The 25,237-nt window shown below is 41.2% G+C and overlaps 1 protein-coding gene across 1 annotated transcript in view; it reads left to right on the top strand.

Annotated features, from left to right (window-relative positions):
* Window positions 1–25,237, top strand: part of LOC103471143 (neuroligin-3-like) — a 122,656-nt gene extending 97,419 nt beyond the window's left edge. Inside the window, exons 6-7 of the mRNA XM_017307011.1 lie at window positions 18,603–19,392; window positions 25,225–25,237. Of these exons, the coding sequence (XP_017162500.1) occupies window positions 18,603–19,392; window positions 25,225–25,237 (803 nt within the window). The remainder of the gene's footprint in view (window positions 1–18,602; window positions 19,393–25,224) is intronic.

The raw sequence follows: 25,237 nt of genomic DNA, 5'->3' as shown, positions 1-25,237 counted from the left end.
ATACCAGGAGTGTTGTTTTTGATTATTTCATGCATGTTTGAGAAATCCTTGAATCTCCCCTGGCGACCATTCCGGGGTGCCTGAACACCTGCTCTCATAAAGCGCCGCCTTTTCCAGACTGGACCTCTTTGGTACTGCAGTCTCCAGCCAGGTCTGCATCGAGTAAAAAAATAAAAAATAAAACTAAAGGAGGAAGAATTAGTGATATRGGTAGGAAGTACCAGAAATATGAGCACATAAACCTTCAGAATCGCYATCCATCTACCCGTTTTCTGTACGCACTTAATCCTTGCAAGGTCACAGAGAGGCTGGTGCTTTTCTTGATCAATGAACAGGAGGCAAATACACCCTGGACAAGTCGCCAGTCCACCGCAAGACACTCAAGGCAGACAGCCATACATGTACACAACCACACAGCTGAAAATCTTTAAGTTCATTATGTYTCCTTTTCTGCACTTGTTTGTTTTTCCTGTGTTGGTTGGGGTTTTGTTTTGAGTTATAGTTCCTGTTTTGTTTTGGTATCTGGTTCTTCTTTTGCATTTTGCACAAACTTGTCACATTTGCCCTCTCTGAGATTTATTCTCAGTCAGGTTTCTTTTCAGATTTGCTTGCTCTGTTCATGTTAATTGTAATGGTGTTTTGTGCCAGTCCTCCTCTTGCTGTTCTTTGTCCACGTTTCCTCCGTATTTATAGTTCAATAATTTCCTCTTTGAGATCATCTCTCTTGCCTCCCATCTCTTTTTGGTTCCRACTCGGCAACAATARCAGTCGACACCAACGTACTTCCCTGTATCAAGAAATTTGACAAATTGGAKACAATGTTAAACAACAAAAAACGAAATMTTAATAAAAAAATGTGGATTATTWAAAAAAATGTTTGGAACCTCCTTGAGAGCTCTATCAGTATGACCAAATAACAAAATACAGTTTATAATAGTCTTTGAAATGGAGATGTTTTAAACTGTCATTGTCCCTTTTTAAGCCACAGTATCTCCTAGGAAACCTCATTTAATTTTAAGACATGCTGGAACATTTTTAGTGTTACTTGCTTTGTTTCAACTGACAAAAAACATWATTTGTATGTGTTGATGTTGGTTTTTATTTGAATTAACAGATCGACGGAAAATGCAATGTAGAATTCCACACGGACAACAACAACATGGCTTCAGATGCTTCTTGGACGTCCAAGGATGAAAGATGTGTTGAGCAATGTGACTTCAGATGTTAAATTTGTATTTGGTGGACACAGAGCAAGTGGAGCATGGCAGCATGTGGCATAACTGATAGTGCCCCAGTCAGGGTTGCTCCCACACACAAAACCGTCGCACCACAGAATCAAATCAATACTTCTCAAACATGCATGTGTGTGCACAAACATGGGGATATTCATTCTGAGCACACAGTATGGCAGGCCCAAGCCCATGGGATTGACTGGCATTAAAGGTTGTCCTGGGTAAACACCCTCCAACCACCTTCCATGCTTAACTAACCTCTGTGTCTTCATGCATGCATAGACACACACAAACACACGCTCTCTGTGTTATAAGCCCACATATTCCCCTTCTCCAGGGTATTTCATGTAGCCAACGCTGCAGGCCTAGTAGCACTGCCTGCAAATGGAGCGTCAGAGACGTCAAAATATAAAGAATGAAATCAAAACGCAGCAGTCGCACTGGATGGCGTGTTACCATGGAGAAAAGGGACACAAAAAATTGGAAACCGTGCACCTTCTTACATAATCAAGAAATTGTTCCTTCCTTTTGTTTCAACTTTGGAGCCGCATACAGACACGTAGAAAAGACCGATAATCTGGAGTGTGACTGCCGAGGCATAAAGAGCCACTGAATGCCTCTCTTCCCCCTCATGCTGCAGTCACACAACTTCAGCAGCAGCACGAAAACATCAATCCCCACAATGCAGATGGATGTACACCCACAAAGGCCCAAACAATACGAGCAAGCGGACAGCAGGCGGTGCGCGGGGGCAGCGTCCTCGTGGACGACAACACACACAGACACACGTATGAAAATAAATAGTGAATGAGGCTGCTAGGACAGGAACTCACCATAGCTCAGCTCACAGCTCTTTGCCCTTGTGCCGAGACCTCGGCCTGTCACTCTGTGTTTTACTCCCCGCACCCCCAGCACACTGTAAGCAGCCAACACAATTTCGGGTATTGAGGTGGTGGAGAAACTGTCCACCACTACTCATTTGGCCTTTTCAGAGCTTGACAGGAARGACTGGAGGTAAAAATACATTGCTGCCTGTCCTGCCAAAACCAGAGCTGAAGGCAGAGGGAAACGTACAGTGGAACATATAGTGCTTATTAATAGGCTGGCCAGTTTGAAATGACGCTGACACTGTGGCAAACATTGAGGTATATTTATATATATATATATATCTATATATGTTGTTTTTCCCCATCTTTTTTTTTTTTTTTTTGCTTGTGTGCTTCATTTGAAATTCAAAGCAATAAATCTTTGTGACAAACAGAAGCGGAGGAGTACACATTAATTACTTGTCCTTTGCACATTGTGACACTATCAATCTGTCATCAGCAGCTTCAGAAACAACTGGAATTAACTGTCACTTTTCAACTTCCAGCCAGTCGTCTCCGTGTTTTATTCCCCCCGCCCCCGATTACCAAGCTCAGTTCAGTTAAATGGTATCGCAACGAGATCAGAGATTGCTGATTCACAAGTTGCCAGCATTAGTTGGTAAATATCAAAGTAAATGTCGCTATCAGTGTTACATACCTAACAATCAAACACCTCACAAGAGAAAACATCRTAAGCTGGAGGAAATAATAGGAYCGTAGTCATATTGTGAGCTCTTGAAGTTCATGCATATTTGATGCTACCCGCCAGATGTGGTCTCGGACGGGTGGATGTGCAATCCCCCTAACCGAGCCCTGCAAAAATTACATTTCATCCGAGGCCCCAAAATCTAATACACAGGCTTATATTTACTCACAGTTGCAGAGCATCATAAGCCAATATGACCCCGTGGAGGAGTGGCGGAGCAGCAGAAAATGCGGTTAAATGAAAAGTGCTCTGAGCAAACTCTTCCAAATGCCRTCAATGTCTCCTAGTAGCAAAGTGTCCGAGGAATCAACTCAGTTTGAAGGATTTAAACCACAATGAGAAGTAAACACAGATTAATTGAGCGCATCTATAAGGTTTCCTTGTTTGCTTAGCTTCATTTGAAATCAAATAGCTCTGACTCATCCCAAACACACTTTCTTAACTTTCTTTCCCAAACTGGACCGATTTGTCTAACTCATTTTGGTTTGAAATGTCAGGATGTTGGGAATTTTAAYTCAACTGAACCACTCCAAACCCTTTTTATTGAACAGCACCTAGTCGAGATGAAATTCTTGCATGAGTCACCAAATACATTAGGATGTCTGTGGCTTCCTCCCAGTGAATGCAAAGTCACATTTAGCATGCAGAGTGCTATTTACCCAAGCACAAAGCCTCAGCTTGTCTGGAATATTCCCTAGGGGCCAACAGCACACGCAGAGAACCTGAGAGTCTTATCACCATTTTCTTCCCTTTCTATTTTTTTCTTACCATCCTATGACCTTCCTTTTTTTTTTTTCTTTGTCATGCTGCTTTTTGTTTGTAACACAATAAGGTACATGATGTTGACAGCTTTGTTGATCCAAATAGTTTGTTCTGCCAAGATTTTTTTTTCTCTAATCTGTAGGATATATAGCGGTGTTGTCAGTAGGGGTGTAATGGGATCTTCCGTTATTAAAACATCACAATATTTCCACTGAAAGTAAAGTATCCCAATGGGCAATAGGCTTATTTTAAAAATTGAGGCTACAAATCATCACTTGGTGTTAATGCTATGCATAGCCTATATTTAGAGGTATATTTCATCTATGTTTAGACTAKGCWTAGACTAAGCAGTTTTATAAGCTTATGTTTATTTAAACARCCCCCAGAAATAATTGAAAGTCCATAAGGACCCCAAACAAATTCTATAAATCATACAGAAATACCAGAAAGTCCAAACCTAATTTTTCATTTTCATATTGCAGTATTAATATCATTGTGCAGATGATGTCAGAGTTTTGCAGACACATTTAAGAAATAATAAATGAGCTAATGGAAAGACGCACCTTTACCTAAAGTGCCGCTGAGTGCTGAAGCTGTACAAAATCGTGTGCTTTTTTTTTTTTTTTTACAACAACAAGGTTCGTTTCCACAAAAGAAATATGTCAGCTTTCCAGCATAGATCATAATTTTCAAACAGAACCCCAACACTTCAATGCAACGCAGCTTCTTTGTACTTTTAAAGTAAACTCACCAAGTCACCCTCGTTACACAGGTGATGCAGCATTGACACAATGTCTTCAAGGCAGATGAGAGAAAATGTTTCTGAAACTGTAAGATAAAGTGTCAAGCTGACAAACATGAAAGAAACACAGAGGAGTACTTTTATTAATTCATTGATAGCACGTATGAAGATGTGTAGCTCACTGGCTCTGTTAGTATGACTTCAAACTCGCTGTATCCCACTAGCTATTCACTTTCAAATTGCTGCTAAACCATCTCTACATTTCAGCCAGCAATGAGCATTTTCCTGATTTGCTCTGCTGTTTGCTAATAAAGTCAGTCAAAAGAATGAAAGAATTATCCTTATTTTAAAACCGTTTGTGTGGGTGCAATTTAAGTGGAAAGGTTTGCTATGGGAACTGTGAGAATAGCATAGCTGGCTAAACATTAGCTGCTAAGGTTACTAAAACTGACATCTGGTTTGAAGCTAGAAGATTGGCTCACAGTTTAATGAGCATAATGTAGTTCACCATCTCTAGTTCGGACTGACTTATTTGTTACTGATAACAGATTCTTAGCAACACGGTTTATAACATGCAAAATCTTTCGCTATTTATGTCAAAGCTAGAAAAAAGTGTCAAAACCATTTCCAAAAAAGTCTTGCTCAAAGTCTTGTCCTATTCTGGTGAATCTAAAATACATTCTAATATTTACTGTGTAATCATGGGCATGCCTCTGTTTTGAGGAGGCAAAACTGAAGTGCTCTCAGATTGATGAGGACTTCCATCAACACATTTTTAGTCTTTGTTGCCACAGGACAAATCTCCGCAAACAGAATATTTCCCAGTCAATACAGCAACATTTTATTGGATTGATCTTGATTGGTTCCACCACAGATTGATTCGCCGATGCTGAATGCCGACTCAAAGAGCGGGCGCACAAATTGCTCCTAATTGTTGGGATTTCTAGAGGACTTGATTTGTTCGGGAGCAGGCTCTGCCGTCCGCGGACCTTTTCCGAGCCATATTTTACAACAGAACATGTCATAACCCAATTGTCCTAACGTCCACTTACTGTAAGTGGCTGTGTTGGCTAAAGTGGCTGCCACAGTAATTGACTCAATGGGACTTTACAGTATGAAACATGAGGCAGGGACACAGGGCTCTCCGGGGATGGGCTGTTGTGACAGTGTTGCTGTCTCTCCTCAGCGTTTCTCTCAACACATCTTATACAAGCCTCTCTCTCACACATAGGCGCACACGACCGGATGTGCACACACATTGAAGTGCACGGGCGTACACGCTCTATAAATTCACCAGCCCAGCTGCAGGTAATTCCACAGTCAGGTGCAGGGATCAAGCTCAGAGAGGCATCCCCACCCGCATCCCAAACCTATAGTTTTGTTCTCGGTCTTCAATATGAGCAGAGGAACGCGGGTGACGGGAAGAGAGTGAAAATCATATTTCTTCTATGTTTTTTCTTTTTTTTTGTCCGTGGTGTGCATGGCGTGCCGCCTTGAATTAAACAGAGCATGTGTGGCTTCTGGCTGCAGGGCTACTGGCACAATAGGCAGGAGCAGGGAAGAGTGGTGTCAGAGAAACACACAGAGGGACATAGGCACAGCTAGGAAAATATGTTTACGCCGCTGGAGCCAGCACCCATCCTGGTACATTCATGCATGGTATAATGGTTAATCAGTTTGGACGCTGCAGATGCTGGTTTGGCCACTGACCTTAAAAGGCATGCTTAATAGGAAGAGCTGTTCTAATAGGAGGTGTGTGCATTGGCTACTAGGAGGAGCAAGAATTTCATCACATCCAGAGAGTACCTTCAACTTTTGGATCATTAATAGTGGTTTATAAAGACTTGTTGATGTTCTGAGTTTGAGAAAAATGATTTCTGCCCACAAGGTGCTCTTATGTGCAGTTCTTAATGAGCTTCCTGAACTTCACATGATGTGATTCATGTGCGTGTGTGTGCGCGCGTGTGCACACACACGCACACACACATGTGGGTGGGCTGCAGAGTATGCATGCCTGTAGGTATTTTCCATGTAAGCTGGAGTAGGATTTTACTGCTTCGGTGAAGCAAATTATGTTTAGAGGATGTACGTATGTATCAAGGATAACATGTCTGAGCTCTGGGTGCAAGTTGTTTGTGTTTATGCAAGCTTCACTCAGTTCAGGGACTTTTTTTTTTTTTTTGCTGTTTTAACTAGACTCAAAGACCCGTTAGCAAGTGGGATCTGGATGTCGGAGGCGCAAATGGCCAGAGTTGGCATTGAGTTCCCACCCACGTCCCGCTTTTTAGAAAGGCCTGTGCATATCCATCTCAGTTTCACCTCCATATCCCACAAAGCTCACAGCTAATTTGGTTTTTGCGAGACTTAGGCACTCACAACACAGGCCAGGGTCTCTGTGTCTCTTTATCCATCACACTTTCTTTGCTTCTTTGCTTCCCCTCAAGGGGGCCTTCCTCCCCTTATGGTAATTTGTCTGTCACAAATGCAACTGTTGCCTTCTCTGGCTATTCTTGGCCCAAAATGAGTTTCACTGATCCCATCTGGCTGTCATGAACAAGATGTCACCAAGATTAGAAGCTTCCCATCCTTTCATATTTCATGGCTGAGTTGTCATATTTGTGTGTGACTTAAATCTTTGACCCTCTCACGCTGTACAAGTTTTATATCCACTTTGCCTCCTTGAAGTCAGAGCAGTCCTCATTTGTCACTGCTTATATAAAATTGAGCCAAGCTTTGGAGCTGTTGAACAAATCACAGCGCCTCGCAAATATATGAACACTTTTCATATTTTATTGCATTGCAACCTGAAAGAGATTTTATTCAGATTTTATCCGAAAAATCTACGCGAAATACTACGTCCTTGTAAATAAAAAAATGGCATTCACATTTTTTTTTACAAAAGTGTATTTGTAATTTGTCCTCTTAACTCTAATACCCCTAAATACAATCCAGTGCAATGAAGTTCCCCCAGATATTTGACTAGTGTTTTTAATTAACTTTCCTGGGTTTAGTGAGATCCAACTTTCTATTTGCCGTTCTTCCAAGGAGGCCAGATTTGTTCAATTGACTTAAATAGTTTCACAACGTACTGGAAACGTAAACCGCAGTACATATATTTAAAAGCAACAGGAGAAGGATTTCGATGCAGCTGAACAGCGTGTTGCTTTCATAGTTCTCTGGTGAAAGCCACCATTTAAGGGAGCTAAAAGCACTAATCATCTCCTGTTGCCACAATGATGTGAAATATGTTTGTGGACACAGCAGGAGAAGAGGTGGGAATTCAGAAAACATCTTTAACAACTTGCCTCGTCTAATGAGATTATCAGAGCCACTTACACAACAGTGACATGGAGATACACGCAGATATCCCTGTGATAACTCATTATTCTCTAGATTTTCGCGCCGCCTGACAGTCAAGGCTGTATGATAGAGGGCGTCATTGTTTCACTTCATTTCTTTTTTTTTAACACAGCTATCAGGCCATTCTGAGCACTGCATCTGTGTGCAGTGAAGAGCCTGGTGAAAAGCGCCTGAAACACTGGAGCACAAAGGGAGCCAGGACGAGAAGGACACAGAGATAGCATTCTCTGCTTTTCAGGGGCTGCAGCAAGCCTGACAACATGCATGAGTGCAAATGGGAGAATTAACCATGCAGGAGCTCTCTATCTCTTGGCATGCCACGGAGACTGCAAGGAGAGAGAAGGGACGAAATCAATTCAGGATGTATGTATGCATGCATACGTGGACAGATCGCGTCCACAGAATGCTGAAAACAACTCAGTTCGTAATATTAAAATAGGCTGTTTGCGTTGGATCTCGAATATTCAGTGGTTTTTTTTTTTACATCTTTTCTATCTTGAAGACCTTTTTACTAACAATAAATGATTGTTACATAAAATGATTTCTTTGAAAAATGCCAAATATAAAAAAAAAAGCCAAGCACCCTATGATTGCTTCATCCATTAAACCCTTTTCCACATGCTCTTCTGGCTTCTGACAAGTACAGCGAAGTGCTTAAAAGCTGCCCCAACCTTCATTTAAGAGTCAAGGGAGATGTTATTTAGCCTGTACTAACTGAAAAAGGAACATGTGTATTTATGCTTATGCTTCCCTCTGCGAACTCCCTAACCTAATCACATGGGGACGCTCGGATAAGTAGCAGGTTTATCTGGCTGGGAACGCCAGATTCAATTTGCCGTATCGGACAATGCAGTGCAGAAGCACCCAAAAGTTTTAGACAATCGAAAAAGGAGCATTTGAAAATTTCTACCTAATCTGCTTTGCCACAAATGACAACAAAACGTGCTCTAATCTGAAATGTCCCGCTTTTTAGTAAGCCTCACCCGCGCCTGTGCCAGGCAAATGAATTTCTGAGTAGTAGTCCGCAGATAAGGTACGATTCAGGTGTTGTGCACATGCCCAGGATTAACAGCCAGACTTGTGAGTTCAAGAAGGAGTGCTTGCTCTGTTGAGCTGTGCGTACAACCAGAGGGGGGTCGGAGCGTGTGATGATGGAGCCTGGAGTGTGTGGTATTGAGCGGCGGATGTCACTGCATGATTAGTAGGAGATATCACACTTGCTTGGCTCAGATGCTCATCGATCCTCAAACCTGGGTGCAGCCTATCAATGGGGGTCAGTTTTATCTTCTCCTCTCCGACTTGCACCTCCTTTTTCTTCCTCAAGCGATTTACCCATTCCCTTCTCCCTTCTTCGCTAATACCTTCATCCCTTCCTCTCTTCTCTTTACCCTCTCTTCCTCTTCTGTTCTACTTTTCCATTCCCTCACTCTTCCAACCACCCACCCTCATGGATCAAACTCTTTATCTGGTCTAAGCCACAGCCTGCAGGCAAGCAGGCAGTCTCTACTGAGGGTAGAGCAGAAGACCCAACAGCTTCAAACAGCATTATATAGGGTTGGCATGAGGCATGTCTCACACTGATAGATGAAAACACTGGCCCCTTAGACACTGCCTCTTTATGGGTGAGATAAAATACAAGCAGGGGCAGTCCCTATGTTTCTAACCCCACACTCTTCAGCTTAAGTATTGCTACCATGTCTCCGTGAGTGAAAGAGGCTAAAAAAGAGAGAAAAGTTAGTTTTTTCTCCAACAACTTGGGCAAAGGTGGACATTTTTGCACAGATCAAAAAATGCCCACCTTAGCCAAGATTTTATTGAGGACGACGGATTTTTGGCAGCTGTACTGTTGGACCAACTGTTATGAAAGCTTTCCAGGGTAAATCTGTTTTAGAGTAAACACATGACAGTACCAATAACATCAGAATAAAATAGCACATGACTTTTATCTCAGCAAAAATCTAAACAAACAGGTATTACTCAGTGAATGCTCAGGAACATCTAGGCCTCTGGTGCGTTTTGACCTTAGAATGCCTTGCAAAATTATTTATACCCATTTCCCATGTTTTGTAACAGATCAAGGCCCCGAACCATCTTTCAAGTCAAACCCACCAGTTGAGAAAGCCTAAACTAAACAATTGAATTGTAGCTCTGACCAAATCTTTTAGGGTTGTTGTCATGCTCCAAGGTGAACCTCCACCACATATACATTTTTTTTGCAGGTTTCGTATGTATTTCTCCATCTGTCTACTCTGACCAACCTGCCTGTATCTCCGGATAAAAAATAATCCCACAGCTTGATGATACATGTAGCATTTCGTATGTTGGCCAGTTAGCTCAAGATTGGTGTCGTCTAAACTCTCCGTCTTGTTTCTCAGGCTTACTATGCCCTGTACATGCATTGAGGCAATGTCTATCCTCTGACAAGGGCCAGATTTGTGAACTGCACTGCAAATATGTGTCTTTTTGACAGGATTTCTGCCACTCCTACAGCATTATCACATTATCCTGGGCCAATTTTGGTTGCTTCTCTGATTAATGCCTGTGAGTGTAGGTGCGTCTGGGAAGGTTTGTTGTTGCATAATACTTTTGTTTTCCCGTGGATAGATTAAACAGAAATGTTAAACTTTTAGGTATTGTTTTATACCCTAAAAGTTCTAAGACTAAATTACAAGACTATAAAACTAAATTAAACCTGGCTGCCTTCTGACGACAACTGGTTGCATGGATTATTTTACTAACACTTCACAACAAAATGATACATTGAGATGGGCTATTCCCGACAGTCTTCAGAAAATACGTACATTGAAGTTTGTGATTCTGACATGAGAAAAGCAGAAATTTCAGGAGGTATGACTACGCGGGTACTGCCACTGTTTCCCCTTAAATCTTAGGAGATTGAGGAGCATTTACAATGACACTCACAAAGAAGTGTGCAGCTTGCTTTTTTCTCCCCGATTTCATCAGCATCGCTTTGAAGTTGACAAGCTCAGTGTTTGGTGGAAATTTTAATGGAAGTGAAAAACAATGTAGGTGTTGTTACAGACTGCCAGACCAGTGTGAAATTACCCGCAGCCTAATGCATGATCAGACCAGAGGCACTTGTGTTTAAGTGGATTCAGCCTGTAGGCGGTAGCCATGGAGACAGCAGTTTTAACCCTGTGCTATGAGATTTCAAAAGGGGGGCAAGAATATACAACAAGGAACATTTCATAATTATTTATGTCCTGGGCGGCCTCACATTTTTCACACGGGGGTTAAAGAAGCTGGAACATCTCTCGAATGGCAGTAAAATCTGTGACAGTTTGCATTCCGGTAAGGATATATGAGCTTAGGAGGAAAGTTGCTCAGAAAGAACTTGAGTAAAATATGGTAACATTTATCGAGTGTGCTCAACTGAGCACTAGCCCAGTTTGAGAGAAATGTTTTCCACAGAGGGGCTCTGTGTATAGTCCACAGGTCTGCGGAGATTTGCTTGCAGCGAAGAGATGGTGGTGGTAAGATGGCTCAGAGGATTCAAGCTCCGCTGAACGCAGGCTTATGTCTAATAATCAGCAGGGAGGGACTCAGTGTGGCCCCCCTTTGGAAAGGAGTCAGTGAGGATTTGATAGACACCACAAAAAGCAGAGCGGAAAGGGGGGAAAAAAGCAAAGTAGAAATGTAGGCGTACGACATTAAAAAACTGAAAAATACATGTTCTCGTTGCGGTGTTGTTTTTCTGGTTTTTTTTAATGTCTTTTAACTTACAAATGCATGGTGTGTTTCGTTTCATCAAGAAATGTCCATCGGCAATAAAACACAGCTGGGTAATGAAGTATGGACTTCCTCAGTAGGATTTCACAAAATAATGCCTTTTAAAAAGCTTGATTTGCTTTGTGTGTATTTTAGTTGATGAGATCACAGACACCAGAAGACATTTTGTGGTGGCATTATGAGAAACAGCAGGCTCTGTGTGCTGATACATCCTAAACTTTACCCTTGAGGTTTAGAAAAATCCAACAAGACAGAGATTGAAAGTTCACAAGCATAAAAAAAACACAGAGCAACTTTGCTGTTTTCTGTTTAGCCTTCTTGTCACTTTTGAACAGCGTGCTACTTCTAGTTACATTTTAAACTTCTCACTGATATTATCCATTCATTTTCTGTATCTTCTTAATCTTTACCTAGTTCCAATTTCCAGTGGTCAATGGGCATGAAGCGGGGTACACCTTGAATAGGACGGCAGTCCATCTCAGGGCAACACAGAGACACATGGGACAATCAGTCATACACACACATACTCACCTAAGGTCAACTTAGAGAGGACAGTGTTTGTTTTTAGATTGTGGTAGGAAGCCAGGGTACCCTAAAAGAGAAGACAATGCTAAATAAATACAGACAGACAATTGAAATGATCACTGAAAATGGCTGAATGGAAAATGAGTCTATTCCAGATCCCCACCTAGACCTATGTGGTTCATGATTACCAACCCATACAGTGGGTATGGGCTTTCATTTCACTCACCTACATAAAAACCAATAAAGTTTAAGGAGCTCCATCCAATTGTTTTACAAATTTTAAGTGAACGTTTGAAATGTTGCACAAAATAAAAAGTAGGAACATGTGAATTGGGCATGTTTCCATCTACTGGTTTGGAGTGAGTCAACTAGACTACGGAGAGGTTCATTTCATCTGAGGTTGACATTGCACATTCCTGTAACAAACAAATTGTAGAAGTTGAACAGGCAACAAAAACGGATAGCTCTAAACCTTCATGCTGGAAGTTTGAATTTAGAAATTTTCAGAGCCTTCGACCACGACCAGTTGATGGAAGAGTTTCACCATTCCCATCCTTGACTGGTGAGAGGCATCCCAGTCTGGCAGCTTTTTCCTCCATAAAAAAGGCTTGGACTAAATTAAGGACCTGATCCACCAGTGGATAGGAAAGTTTGCTATGTCAGAACTTATACAACAATCATTTCTCCTTTGGCATAGTAACTCATTTTAAGAAAATCTAAAAATTACCTCCCTGGGGTGAAAAACTGTTGTTGCAAAATTGAGAATTTTTTTTTCTAATTTTGCTGTTTCTATCACCATTTCTAATACAATACTTCAAAATGTGCAGAAAAAAGTTGATGGAAACACGGCTAATGTGATTAAAAGTGAAGATAGAGAAAAACAAGAAAATTGAAAATGGAAATATATAAAAGAGCTCTAGATGTTCTTTTTCTTCTTCCTCTTGATTTCACCAGAGGCATGTGTGTTGATTTCTTCTCTGTTCAATAAAAATGAACAGAATAGCAAAATAAAGAGGGAAAAAAGCAGGACATGTTAACAAACTATATCTAAAGTAAATTTGTATTTCCAGACGACTTTAATCTGTATCAAGATTGTAGCTTTTTCCTACCAGTGTACATATTTTTTCTCTGTTAGACATTACAGTACAATCACTTACCTAATCCAACATTTCAAATCGATCTAACCAGTGTCACGATTACGTAATTGTATTATTCTTCATAAGTCAGGTTGCATTTTACAGTCAGATATATTACCAAGACAGAATAATAAAGCACACAGCTTAATGCATCACCAGCTGTCACAGATTAAAACGGACAATCATTTATAATGCAAACAGGCAGCATCCCTGTCCATTAGCACAGATTGAACCTTTGCACAGTGGTTGCCACATCCTGTTATTCCCTCTCCATTGATGCAACATTGCCAGCTCATTAGTATCACCACTTAGTCCATATTGTTGTTGTCAGAGCGAGATCTAATCACATTTTTGAACCTCTGGATGAACGTCTGCATGATTCTTTAACTTGTGCAGTGGACATCCCCACCAGAAGGTCAAGCTATTCTTTTTATTTTTCCTCCTCGGCTTTCATCTGTGAACTGCCTCCTCCAATCCGAGCCTCGAAACTAACAGGTGTCCAGCACGGGGGCAGAACGGTCGAGGTCAGCAAACCGCAGCACAGAGGCGGCTGCAGGGCAACCGCAGCAGCATTTAAGCCGAAACCCCAATGAGTGATTACCTCGGAGCTGCAGTCATAATTCAGCGTGACCTCAATCTGCCTGCGACGCTGCGGTTTGATGGATCTGCTCACAGTTTCGGTGTCAGGCACTCGCATGTCAAACACAGGCAGATAGCGATAAGGCTATCTGTTGCTTTTACCCAAAAAAAAAAAAAAGGAAAAGAAAATGAATGTGACACGCATGCTGATTGTTTTTGCTTCCTGCCTTATCGGCTTAATTCATTTGGATATTGAGTGAGAAATCATTTACTACCTCGGTGTCAAAGGGAGACAAAACAACGTCACAAATAGTTAACCCTCATCATGGTGACGCCTACCGTCCGTCAGCCGATGCCTCATCTCCGCGCGGATCATCAATCAAAGTCGGAGCGCGTGCACGTGTGCGCGCTCACCTCCCTGTGTGGATAATTAGTGGATTCCCTCAGTGGGTGATAAAGCCTGCGCTCTCCCCCCCCACTCTCTCTCTGACCTTCCCCAGTGAGCTTCCTATCACCGTGGGGCTCATCACACACAGTTCTAATACATATTTATCGGTGCACCGACAGCTCATGTGTGCTGGATTTATATGTTTCTTGACAAACAATAGTAAAAGCCCAGCCACTCTCCTGGCCTTTCATCAGCCGGAGCGGAAATAAATCTAGCGGTGTCACCCTGGCTGCAGCTTCCTCCTTCAACCGACCATCTGGTGGTTTTTGGGTGTAGGTAACCGTGGGATGGGCCAAGTCGCACGGACGCATCTCTCTTCAAGCTACGACAAAACAGATTTGATATTCGTATGTCTGTCAAATCGCCTTGGCAATTGCAGGAACAGGAACTTCTCAGTGGGAAGCGGTTTTCCTACAGCAACTTGTGATCAAAGACAGTCTAGAAATAGTTGTGGCATCGCTCGCAGACATTTGGATTCAGGACTGGCTTCCCGAATCTACGACTGTCTCTGTTTGCCCCCCCTCACTCCTCACCCCTCGCAATATGAGTTGAAATGCAAAGAGAGGCAATACCAGTAAAGAGCCCTGGGAGGAGAGAGGGAGGGGAAAAGGGGAAGGGAAGGGAGGGATGGCAGGATTAAAACCCCCTGCTCTGCCTCTGAGCGTCCATCTTTCATCTTAGGTCTGCCCCCTCTAATGCTTTCAAGTGGGTGAAACCCCCGACATCTGCTTCCGCTCTCTGGGATGTGGTACAGGGCCGCCATCCTGCTGAGATGCGCAACCACGGGACAGCTTGAAGGGCACTTTCAGGGCAGGACACAGAAGGCTAATGGTCTCATCCGTAAAGAAAGAAACGCACGATGCAGAAATCTAATAATCCTTCACTTTGGGGATCGGTAAAAAATATATATATATATGTTTACTCATGGATCTGTAGTCATATTCAATAAACTCGTATTCTAATCTAAAAATATTTCTTGAAAAATACACGAGCATACTCACTGAGCACAGTTTGCTAACTCAGACACAATAATCCTTCTTACTCTTTGTAAGCAAATATCTGTAAATAGATATGTAAATAAACACTTCATCTTCGCCTAGATGGAATAAGCCCCCCGCTGCCTCTGATTAGATCTACCAAAGTGATGTATTGGGCACTTAAATCAGCTGTTTACCTCCTAAACACAAAGATCTCAATGTACCCACCCACAATGAGGGTGAAATATCACAAACGGAGAAAACTCACCGGCATGTTTGAATGCTAATTGTTCACCACCTAATCAAATATTTTCCATTTGTCTTACGAATGGAGTGTCTTTTCATGACTTGTTTTAATTTTGTCTGAAGTCATTGAAATCATGCTTAATAATCCAATTAAGCATATCAGGAAGAAAGATCCGAGTGGATTTCAAGTCGCCAGATATACGAGTGCATCCCATCTGAACACTAAAACGCACATTTTCAAGATTAAATACAAAACTCGTAATGTGTTTCTTGGTATTCATGATACAGTTCACTGATGTTCTCTGGCAAACCTCTAAGGCCTTCGCAGAACAGCTGCATTTATACTGAGATTAAATCACGCACAGATAAACTCTATTAGGAGATTTCTAAAGGCTGCTGGTTGCACTGGGATTTAATTGGGGGCATCGAATAAAGAATTGTTAAAAGAATTGAAAACTCTGTTTCATTTTTCTCCCATTTAACAGTTATGTTTGACGTTGTTTATCGCATAAAGCTCAGTTGAAATACCTTGAAATTTGTGATTGTAATCCAACAAAATGCAACGTAATGTGAGCACTTGTGCAAGGCACTGTAATTTTAATCACGAGAGGCCTGTACTGAGCTGTAGATTTAAGAGCCATGGTTTTCCTACAAAACCCACCCACTCAGGAGCACAAAACCAACATGTAGAGGCACATAATAAAAGTTCTTTGTAGTTCAACGTGTATCTATTTCTGCCACATACAACCAACAGAACTTAGCTTTCTGTTTCAGTTTGGCTTTTCATTGTGTGCCAGCAGTCTGCATAACCAGATGAAAAGGTGCAGTTCAGTTCTTACTGCAAGTGTAGTGAGTAGGAGTCAGTTTATTTATAGAAACCCACCCACCAGGTTCTGCAGAATTTAAAATCTTTCAGGTTAAAAACACAAAATTATTTAAAGTGATGTAAAGTGTATCCGGTGCAGAGCCACTCTGTGCACGTCGGGATGTGCTTGAGTGGGATTGTTTGCGTGTGTGTGTCTGTGTGTGTTATGACCTCAGAATTCAGAATGGGTCTTTAGTTACAGTGAGGTTCATCCAATTTATGCTACCCTGAAAAATGCATTGTCATTACAAAGAAAAACCCAAACCATCATTAGAGAGCCAACAGTCCCCAAGAAGGTTTTTTATACAACTAGGCTCTCCCTGTAGCTTAGGACATAACAGTACTACTTAAATCTTCATCTGTGCCATGTATATGGACAAAAAAGGGCAATAAGACCTATGAAGCAAGTGTGCAAACATGTTAAGATTATGAATAATGTCACAGCATGTGTTCATTAACAATGATATTGTTAAAGAAAAAACAATCTTGCATAATAAACTTGTAAATTATGTTCTTATTGAAAAAAGAATGTTCTGGGGGTTTTTTTTCAATCTGGTATATGTGTTGAATCAGTAAATGTAAATTGCATTTGATTAATTTGCACTTCTTGCCAGCTAGCAGACAACTTTTTCACTCCCCTTTTATCATTATCCAAAAACACTCAATTAAATCTCCGTTGTCATCCTGTAGAAATGTAGAAATATGTTTAAAAATAGAATGTAGGCTGATGTCTCGTCTTCAGTCCCTTTAACCTGGAACAAATTATACTACAGTTTTCTGGTTTAAAAAGTTGCTTTTATTTTTTTGCTTTTATTTAAGTTCTGCCTGTTGGACACTCTGCAAACCAAGTAATAAACACTGACAATAAAAGAAAACTATGGCACTGACTCCTTATTTGCTCAGTAATTTTGAATCCAGTGCAAAATGTAAAAAAGATTTGAAGCATATGTTACTAACCCATATTTGATATTTGCTATTGAAACAACAAATAGGCTGTTAGTTTACATGTTTACAGAGTTTTCAATTAAGATGCTTTGATCAGAGTGGATGTAGGTAAAAGATAGCAAGCATCAAAATTTATGAAATAGATTTCTCGCTCTCTGCCAGCGTTCAACATGCAGCTGTTTGTTTTAACAGATTTTTATACCGACACTACAGCAAACCCTTTACTCAAAAGTTGAACATTTTCTGCAATAAGCCCTTGCACCGCTGATGAATGAGAAAATTACAAGTGTGTTCCTGTTTTTAAAAGTTTGTCTTACAAAGCCCCAAATTACATCATTAAAGACACTTTTAAGGTAATGTTATTAGACTATAAAAAAAAAAAACAGGTTGTGAAACAGGGTTTTTAATGAAGGTAAATAAACAAGTTGATAGCATTGCCATTTTTGCATTCTGCAAGATACAGGATGACGACGTTATCATTTAACACCCCGCCATATTCAMMAATTGAAGCTGCTGCTGAGTCCCAGTCTGCAGTTGCCAATCAGAACRTGAAAAGTTTTGAACAACAGCCTAAATCTTGTTGACTATAGTCTGTACATAAGCAGTGTGGGTGCTCCAGAATTGCTTTAAAACTGGGAATTCACACAGTGCATTRTTGCTTTTTCCAACATTGGTGTCTGCACAGGATGGCAGACCAGAGAGGTAACCCCACAAGGCAAAAGGGAAAAATAAAACCTTCCTGACTGTCGCATATTGAATATAGTATATGTTGCTTATTTGCATGTAAACACTGAGTATAGTAAGTATAGCAATATACATTAAGTATAGCAATATTGTGGCTCTGGTGAGTGTGCAAGATTAAGGAGCTGTTTTCTTGGTGCCTTTTGTTTTTTATATATAGACTGCATAGGATACTAGCTCTGAATTCTACATATTTAGACAGATCAGATCTTTCTTACATTATTCTGCGCTTAACAGAGATTCATTAAAGCACAATTTTAGGCTTATGACTCGCATATTCTTTTTCTGAAAACACATGCTGAAACAATTTCAACATGTACTGATGTATAGACTGGTCAAACGTGTACTGAATCATTCCACGGTGATAAATGCATCCATTAGCACTAGCAGCGTTTGCTAGCATTTTCAAAAGAGCATGCAACAATGAAAGGAGGAAGAGAGCAGGACAGACAGATTGCTGTATCTTCCTTCTGTCTGTGAGGCCAGGCCATCTGCACATTTATTATTACAACAATGATTCCATTATTGTTCTGTGTGGCAACAAGGACTTGCTCTGTCTGGCCTTTGTTATTCTTATCTGCTGTGTGGCTGACAGCCCGCTTTTGATCACGGCAGCAACAAAATTAACAACTCTCATGTAATGCAGTGCATAACTGAATCATCATCCTTAATAATGACACATTAAACATCCTCCTATCTCTTCTGTCTGTGTCCTTGTCCAGGTCTGTTCCACAGAGCTATCATTCAGAGCGGGTCCGCACTCTCCAGCTGGGCCGTGAACTACCAGCCGGTCAAGTACACCCGTCTCCTGGCAGAGAAGGTGGGCTGCAACGTCCTCGAYACATCAGACATGGTGGACTGTCTACGGAAGAAGAGCTCCAGGGAGCTGGTGGAGCAGGACATCCAACCTGCCAGGTACCATGTGGCCTTTGGACCTGTCATCGATGGGGATGTTATTCCAGATGACCCTGAGATTCTAATGGAGCAGGGCGAGTTTCTCAACTACGACATCATGCTGGGGGTGAATCAGGGCGAAGGCCTGCGGTTTGTGGAGAAYGTGGTGGATTCGGAGGACGGTGTGTCTGGGAACGACTTTGACTTCTCCGTGTCGGATTTTGTGGACAGCTTGTACGGATACCCAGACGGAAAGGACACACTGAGGGAGACCATCAAGTTCATGTACACGGACTGGGCAGACAGAGACAATCCGGAGACTAGGCGAAAAACGCTGGTGGCTCTCTTCACCGACCACCAGTGGGTGGAGCCGTCGGTGGTGACTGCTGATCTTCACGCTCGCTATGGCTCACCCACCTACTTCTACGCCTTCTACCACCACTGCCAGAGTCTTATGAAGCCTGCGTGGTCAGACGCGGCCCACGGGGACGAAGTGCCATATGTCTTTGGAATTCCTATGATTGGTCCCACCGACCTTTTCCCCTGTAACTTCTCCAAGAATGATGTCATGCTCAGTGCTGTCGTGATGACCTACTGGACCAACTTTGCCAAAACTGGGTACGTTTTTTTTTTTTCTGCTGTATTTACATCTGATTACTGACTTTGCATTTTGAATACTGGCTTCTGGGCCATTCTCCATAAAGGCAGGTATAGGAAGTGATTGGACAGATGTATAGAATTATGCCAATTAGCATTTGATATTAGTGACTAGCTTGGATAGCAGAGCAGAGTTATCCAAGCTAGAAGTTGCTGATGATGTTCTATGAATCTGTGGTGGCTAGCACCATAATGTTYGCTGTTGTAAGCTGGGGTAGCAGCCTGAGGGTTAACAAGATCAACAAGATTGTTAGGAAGGCCAGTCTTGTTGTAGGAGAGAAACGTGACTCTTTGGACATAGTGTTGCAGAGGACAGGGTTGTCCAAATTCATAACAATTTTTAACTTTTCTTCTCATCCTCTGTGTCAGTTGCTAAACATCTATAGGAGCTCTTTCAGCAACAGATGCAGACTGCCATGATGCAAAACTTTCTCTTACATTAACAGATAAATTCGTGTGACAGTGAGACATTATTGAAAAATATCTATCTTTTAGAAAAAAGTAGATTAAAATGTTTGTAAGGCGATAAAAAGAATGTCAATCTGACTCACGTTTAATGAACATACCATAACATCTGCTAAACGGCTGCAGTGTAGTAACAAAGGACTGTGCTTCACAGCAAACCGCTTTTGTTTGAATATGACAGGCACAGGTTTTACTCTAAGTGTCTCACAACATTATGGAAAAAGATTTCTACTGAAGCTCCCTGAAGAAAAACATGCACCTTGAAGTCTCGTGGGAGGTGAGATATTGCAGAAAGACAGCAGACAACACAACGGCGAGACAAGTCAGCTGCTATAAGAGGATTTGAATAACATTAGCGAATTAAGGAATGCCATATACTTTAAAGTACAGATTTTTAAAAGCAAACAGTGGTTAATTTGTGTGGTTTTCCAGAACATTGGTACCAAAGCCACATATATTTAAGCCATTAATAGACTTGCTTYGGGAGTTGCTGGTAGGTATACTCAAAAGAATGTCAATACTTAATTCAATATGACTACTACTTGGTGTATAACACAAACACTGTAAACATACAGAACTGTTGAGAAATGCCAAGCCAAAGCTTTCAGTCCATCTYTCTTTCATCATTTCTGGTTTTGACTGAGAAACTTTAGCGTTYCTAAGCAGGTTTAGGATTTTTAAAGTGAGATTAATGGTTATAAAGTATCAGTTGAAGCATAAAACTCTACAAACATCTTCGGTTAATATATATTAAGGCTGGTTTGCCCTAGAAGCTGAAGCTCATGGGTAATTGAACAGAGTTCAAGCACAAACAGGACTTGTATCATCTTAAAACAACACCAGTCTCAAAAATGTCACAGCACTTAAAGCAAATGCTATTTTATGTACCGGTAAACCACAGACAGGTTGGCCTGGGCTGTTATTTAGATTTACACAGGAAATAGAAGTAGAAGGCTGTGCGCTACCAATGATCTTCCTGTCTTGGACACTTACTGATATAAGAACGGATAAGCATTTCCCTTCAGAGTAACTACCTAAAAGAAAAGTTGGGCCGTGTAAAAAGAACATTAATAAAACGGAGCTGAAATAAACTGCTACTATAGTTTTAGTGTGCTGCTTTACTTCCTTACCTTTCAGTTGAAGTTTCACATGGGAAGAACATCCTATGTATAGCACCTACCCTGAACGCCCCATAAATTTTCTTCTACGCCTCCACTCTATTTCTATGCTGTCACCACTGACAGAACCTGACTAGTGGGTTTCATTCTAAGTAGTTTACCTTTAATGTTCATTGCATTTTTATATCCTCATTTGTACATGGCTTTGGATAAAAGAGACTACCACATGCAAAAGCATAAACATAAACAAGCATTAGTGGTGCATCGCCTCCTGACTTGACTACTTGTGCAAATAATTTTCARTKTCTTTAAAAGGTTACCATCCAGTRCAAACGTGATGTCGGTTCACAGGTTCATWAAAAAGCATTTTCCACAACAATGTTTCTGGAGAGGTGCAGAATGAATATGTGTCAACTATCTGGTGGAGGTCACAATATTACTTGACAGAAGCTTACTTTAAGATGGTGGGGTTTTTTTGTCTCTACTCTTTTTGCTGTGGTTTTCCTTAATTAGCTACCTTCTCTAAGCTGCTTGTGGATTGTTGAGTTCTGCACATCGATGTTTTTGCATGTTATTGKGTYTTATGCGATATTTAGTACAAGCATTTGCCCAAACCCAAAGACCCACACAACAAATCTTTCGTTCAAATGCATTTACCATTGCACTCATATTTATCAGTAWGGCAAATTTTGTTCTAAATTTATATCTACTTATTGTAAAAGCAACGTTCATGGAACATTCTATGTGGAACAGATCTGATGAAAATCGCTGCCATTTCTAGTTTGATAATTGACAATAATAATAATAATAACAGATGATGCAAACAAAAGCAAAGTAGAAAACATATTTTCCCTAGAAGCAACATTCGCATCTTATTTTAGGATTTTACTGGGAGTAATCTGAGCCCTTTAGCTTGTAATGCATTTCTTATTTTCCCATGTAATTATAATGAAGCTATTCCGTACCTGTAAGTCATGCTGTTCTTGCTCAGTGTGGGTTTAATTGAAAAATATGTATATACTAATGAATTACACCCAGGGAGATGGTAAATTGATTCTGGATAAAATCAGCATCTTTAATTGTTCTGTAATTGTTGTATTTTGGAAGAAAACCGATAAATGTGATCCAGTTTGGAAATCTCAAACGTAACTTTGGCCTGTTTTTTTTTTTTTTTTTTTCTTGTCTGATTGAGAAGCTACTGCGACTTTTTTACATTTTCTTGTCATGTAGAGAAAGGATACAGGGTAGACAACGGCTAACATTTGTGTACAATTAAACCTCTTTTAGGGCTTTAATTGCTGTTTTATGAGAAACAAGATGAACCAGCTCCTTAAAATCTGTTGACAACATGAAATAAAAAAAGAGTAGACCGTGACTGGAGGTCAATACCCGAGTTGTTTGCTTGCCTGTTGCTTGCAGCTCATTGAAATATTTTTAATTGGCACCAGTAACGGTTAGGATGTTAAACAGTGTTATTTCACAAAACCTGTTTATTTTTGGTATCCAGATGATGATGCTTTTCACCAAAAGCATCATAAGGACTAAATAATCACCAAGGGCCCCAACAAAAGCTCAAACTGGCAGATAACTAACAGAGAAAKGATTTTCTCATGAGATTGGACAGGAATTGGGAGACTTTCTTCAAACAGCACTAACAATTTGCCACAGATTGCTGCATTCTGGCAGCTGCTCCTAGAAATTAGTAAAACCAGTGATGACACAATTACAAACTACTTCAGCTATTAATAGAAAGTAACAGATAGAAATCCCATCTCAGCTTCGTTACAAAATGGTCATTGCTGAAGAAGAGAGGCAGCTGGGGAAACGCAGCTCTAAATAGATAGCATGGCACAGAAAAGGATTTGTTTTGTTTTTTTTAACAGAGAGGGAGGGGAGGGTCGTCCAGAGGTGATTTTGCCGAGACGTCCTGGGTCTCGGTCTGAAGACATGAGACATATTGAAGATGAAGAAGATTAAAAGTTCCTGCTGAGTCTGTGTTTTGCTGTACGTGCTTGGCTGAGTGCTTTGGTTGAGTTTGCCTGAATAGTCAGTGGCCTTCTGTACACCTCAGTTTATATGGTGTGTGTGTGTGTTTGGAATAGGTTTTTATCTTTTCTCCAGCGTGCTGTAGCCCCACCAAAAAACACAAAGACCTATCATGAAGGAATATCAAAGCTCTGTGCTGTATTGATCCCCTCGGCCTTAGTTGTGTCGATCGCCCATGCCTCGGGTGACTCACTCCCCACCATGCCTAATTTCACCCCCACCCATCACAGAGCCGAGCCATTTCATCTGACTACTAGTAATCATTTCTAACAACTTAAATTTAATTTGACAATCCCCGTTACCAGATGGGTATTGATCCCATCCTGAATGGGATGCTGACTGAAATCTTGTTCTGTGTTTTATCTGTCTCTATATCGTCTGCTGTCCAATTAGAGGGCATTTACATTCAGTCATCTTGCAGCAAGAAACTGGAGCTGCACAGACTTGCATCGACATGGACTGATACGGGCTGCTTTTCTCGTCTGAAGGGACGACTAAGGTCCATCAAATCAAAAACTGCCTGGCAGTCATCATTTCACATCGCATACGTCTTTGTAGATACAAATTAAGTGCATAATTTATGTTCTTTTGAAACTGTATTTTTTATTTTTGATTAGTTCTAAGAAACTTTTTGATTAATCTAAATAATAAAAGTTTTAAACTTCGAGCTTGCTGACTCAGAGGAGCTGGATCATGGTCTTTTATTAAAGAAAGCTGGACTGCTCACTCCAGGCGTGAGGTCAAAGGTCAAGTACCATGGTGTCTTGTTTACAAGTGATGCTAGGGTGGAGCGGGAGATGGATAAGTTGATTGGAGCCTTGTATGTATTGATGCGTGCACTGCCTGCATTTGTTGTGCTGCAGGAAGAACCAAGCAATAAAACCAAGCTATTGGTTTACCACTCCATTGAACCTCAACCTRTGGTCATAAGATACGGATGATAAATTGCTGCCTGGGCCAGATTGAGGATGGTGTTCAGCCCTGGGCCGGATCCAGTTTTGTTGCCCTACCCAAGTTCGGAGTGAGTCAGCCACTTGATAGAGAAACTCTGGGTCTCATCTTTGCTTCGACGAGATGAACGGATAATGTGGTTCTGTGGGTGTTTTTAAGCCATAACCATCAGCTTGCATCGGAGCGGTTAACAGCCGAGTGCAAAGTAGTAAGAATGAGAGAAAGCTCCTCTAAAACCAATGCCACGGCTCTCATCTAGCGTAATGTGAATCGGGTCACCTGCAGTAATGTCAACGTGCCAGAGCTCCGCTTTACTGCTCCATCTGCATTTTGACCCTCACCTACGCTCTTGAGATTTGGATCATTCCCAAAAGAATGAGGTTGTGGACACAAAGCAGCTGAAATGAGTTATCTCCACCGGGTGCTGAGCTCAGACTTTGAGGCAGGATAAGGAGTTATTAAAGTAGAGCTGCTATTCCCTGTCATTGAAAGGAGTCAGATTAGGTGATTTTTGGTTAAATTGGGTCAGGTTGTCTCCTGGGCGCCTGTCTTTGGAGGTTTTCCAGGTCATGGGGTCATGAGAATGTCTCTAAGGGGGATGTCCGGGTTTAACTCCTGAAGCATTTATCTCAGTGACCAATGTCCAATTAGCAGAAGACAGTGCAGGGCTATAGTGAGGTTACTGCCCATCCAGTTAATGTCATTCAGTTAAAACTGTTTTTATCAGAAAAAAAATATCCAGATTTCATTTATATGGATTTTCTTTGAACAAAGCAAGACAAACTCACCTTTTTTAGATTCAGTCCAAGTATGTTACGGCACGAATATAAACCATGATGTGTCATCTTGGCTTCATTCCAGACAAAGAGGAAAAAATGCAAACCACTATTAGGCACTCAGATGGTAAAGAGTCTGGGATTAGACGCCAGCATTAAAAACCCTCTGCTTTAATATTCCCATATCTCATGGAGTGGGATCTACCTTCGACTCTTACACTGGGGCGTGAGACCTTTTCCTAACATTTTTGAAGTTTATTCCCCTCATTTAGACCACACTGAGGGATACAGATCTCTGCTCCAACACCACCCAACCYAGTTTGGCTCTGGAGGACATATTTTTAATTAAGACCCAGCTGAATTCCCCTTGGCTCCTTTCGCCTGGCCCAGCAACCATCTTGCCTATATCTGTAAAGTATCTCTGTCTGCCCTTCCAGATGTTTGCAGTGA

Source organism: Poecilia reticulata, linkage group LG10, assembly GCF_000633615.1.
Source record: "Poecilia reticulata strain Guanapo linkage group LG10, Guppy_female_1.0+MT, whole genome shotgun sequence".
NCBI lineage: Eukaryota > Metazoa > Chordata > Actinopteri > Cyprinodontiformes > Poeciliidae > Poecilia > Poecilia reticulata.
This window is presented reverse-complemented; position numbering and strand designations above follow the sequence as displayed.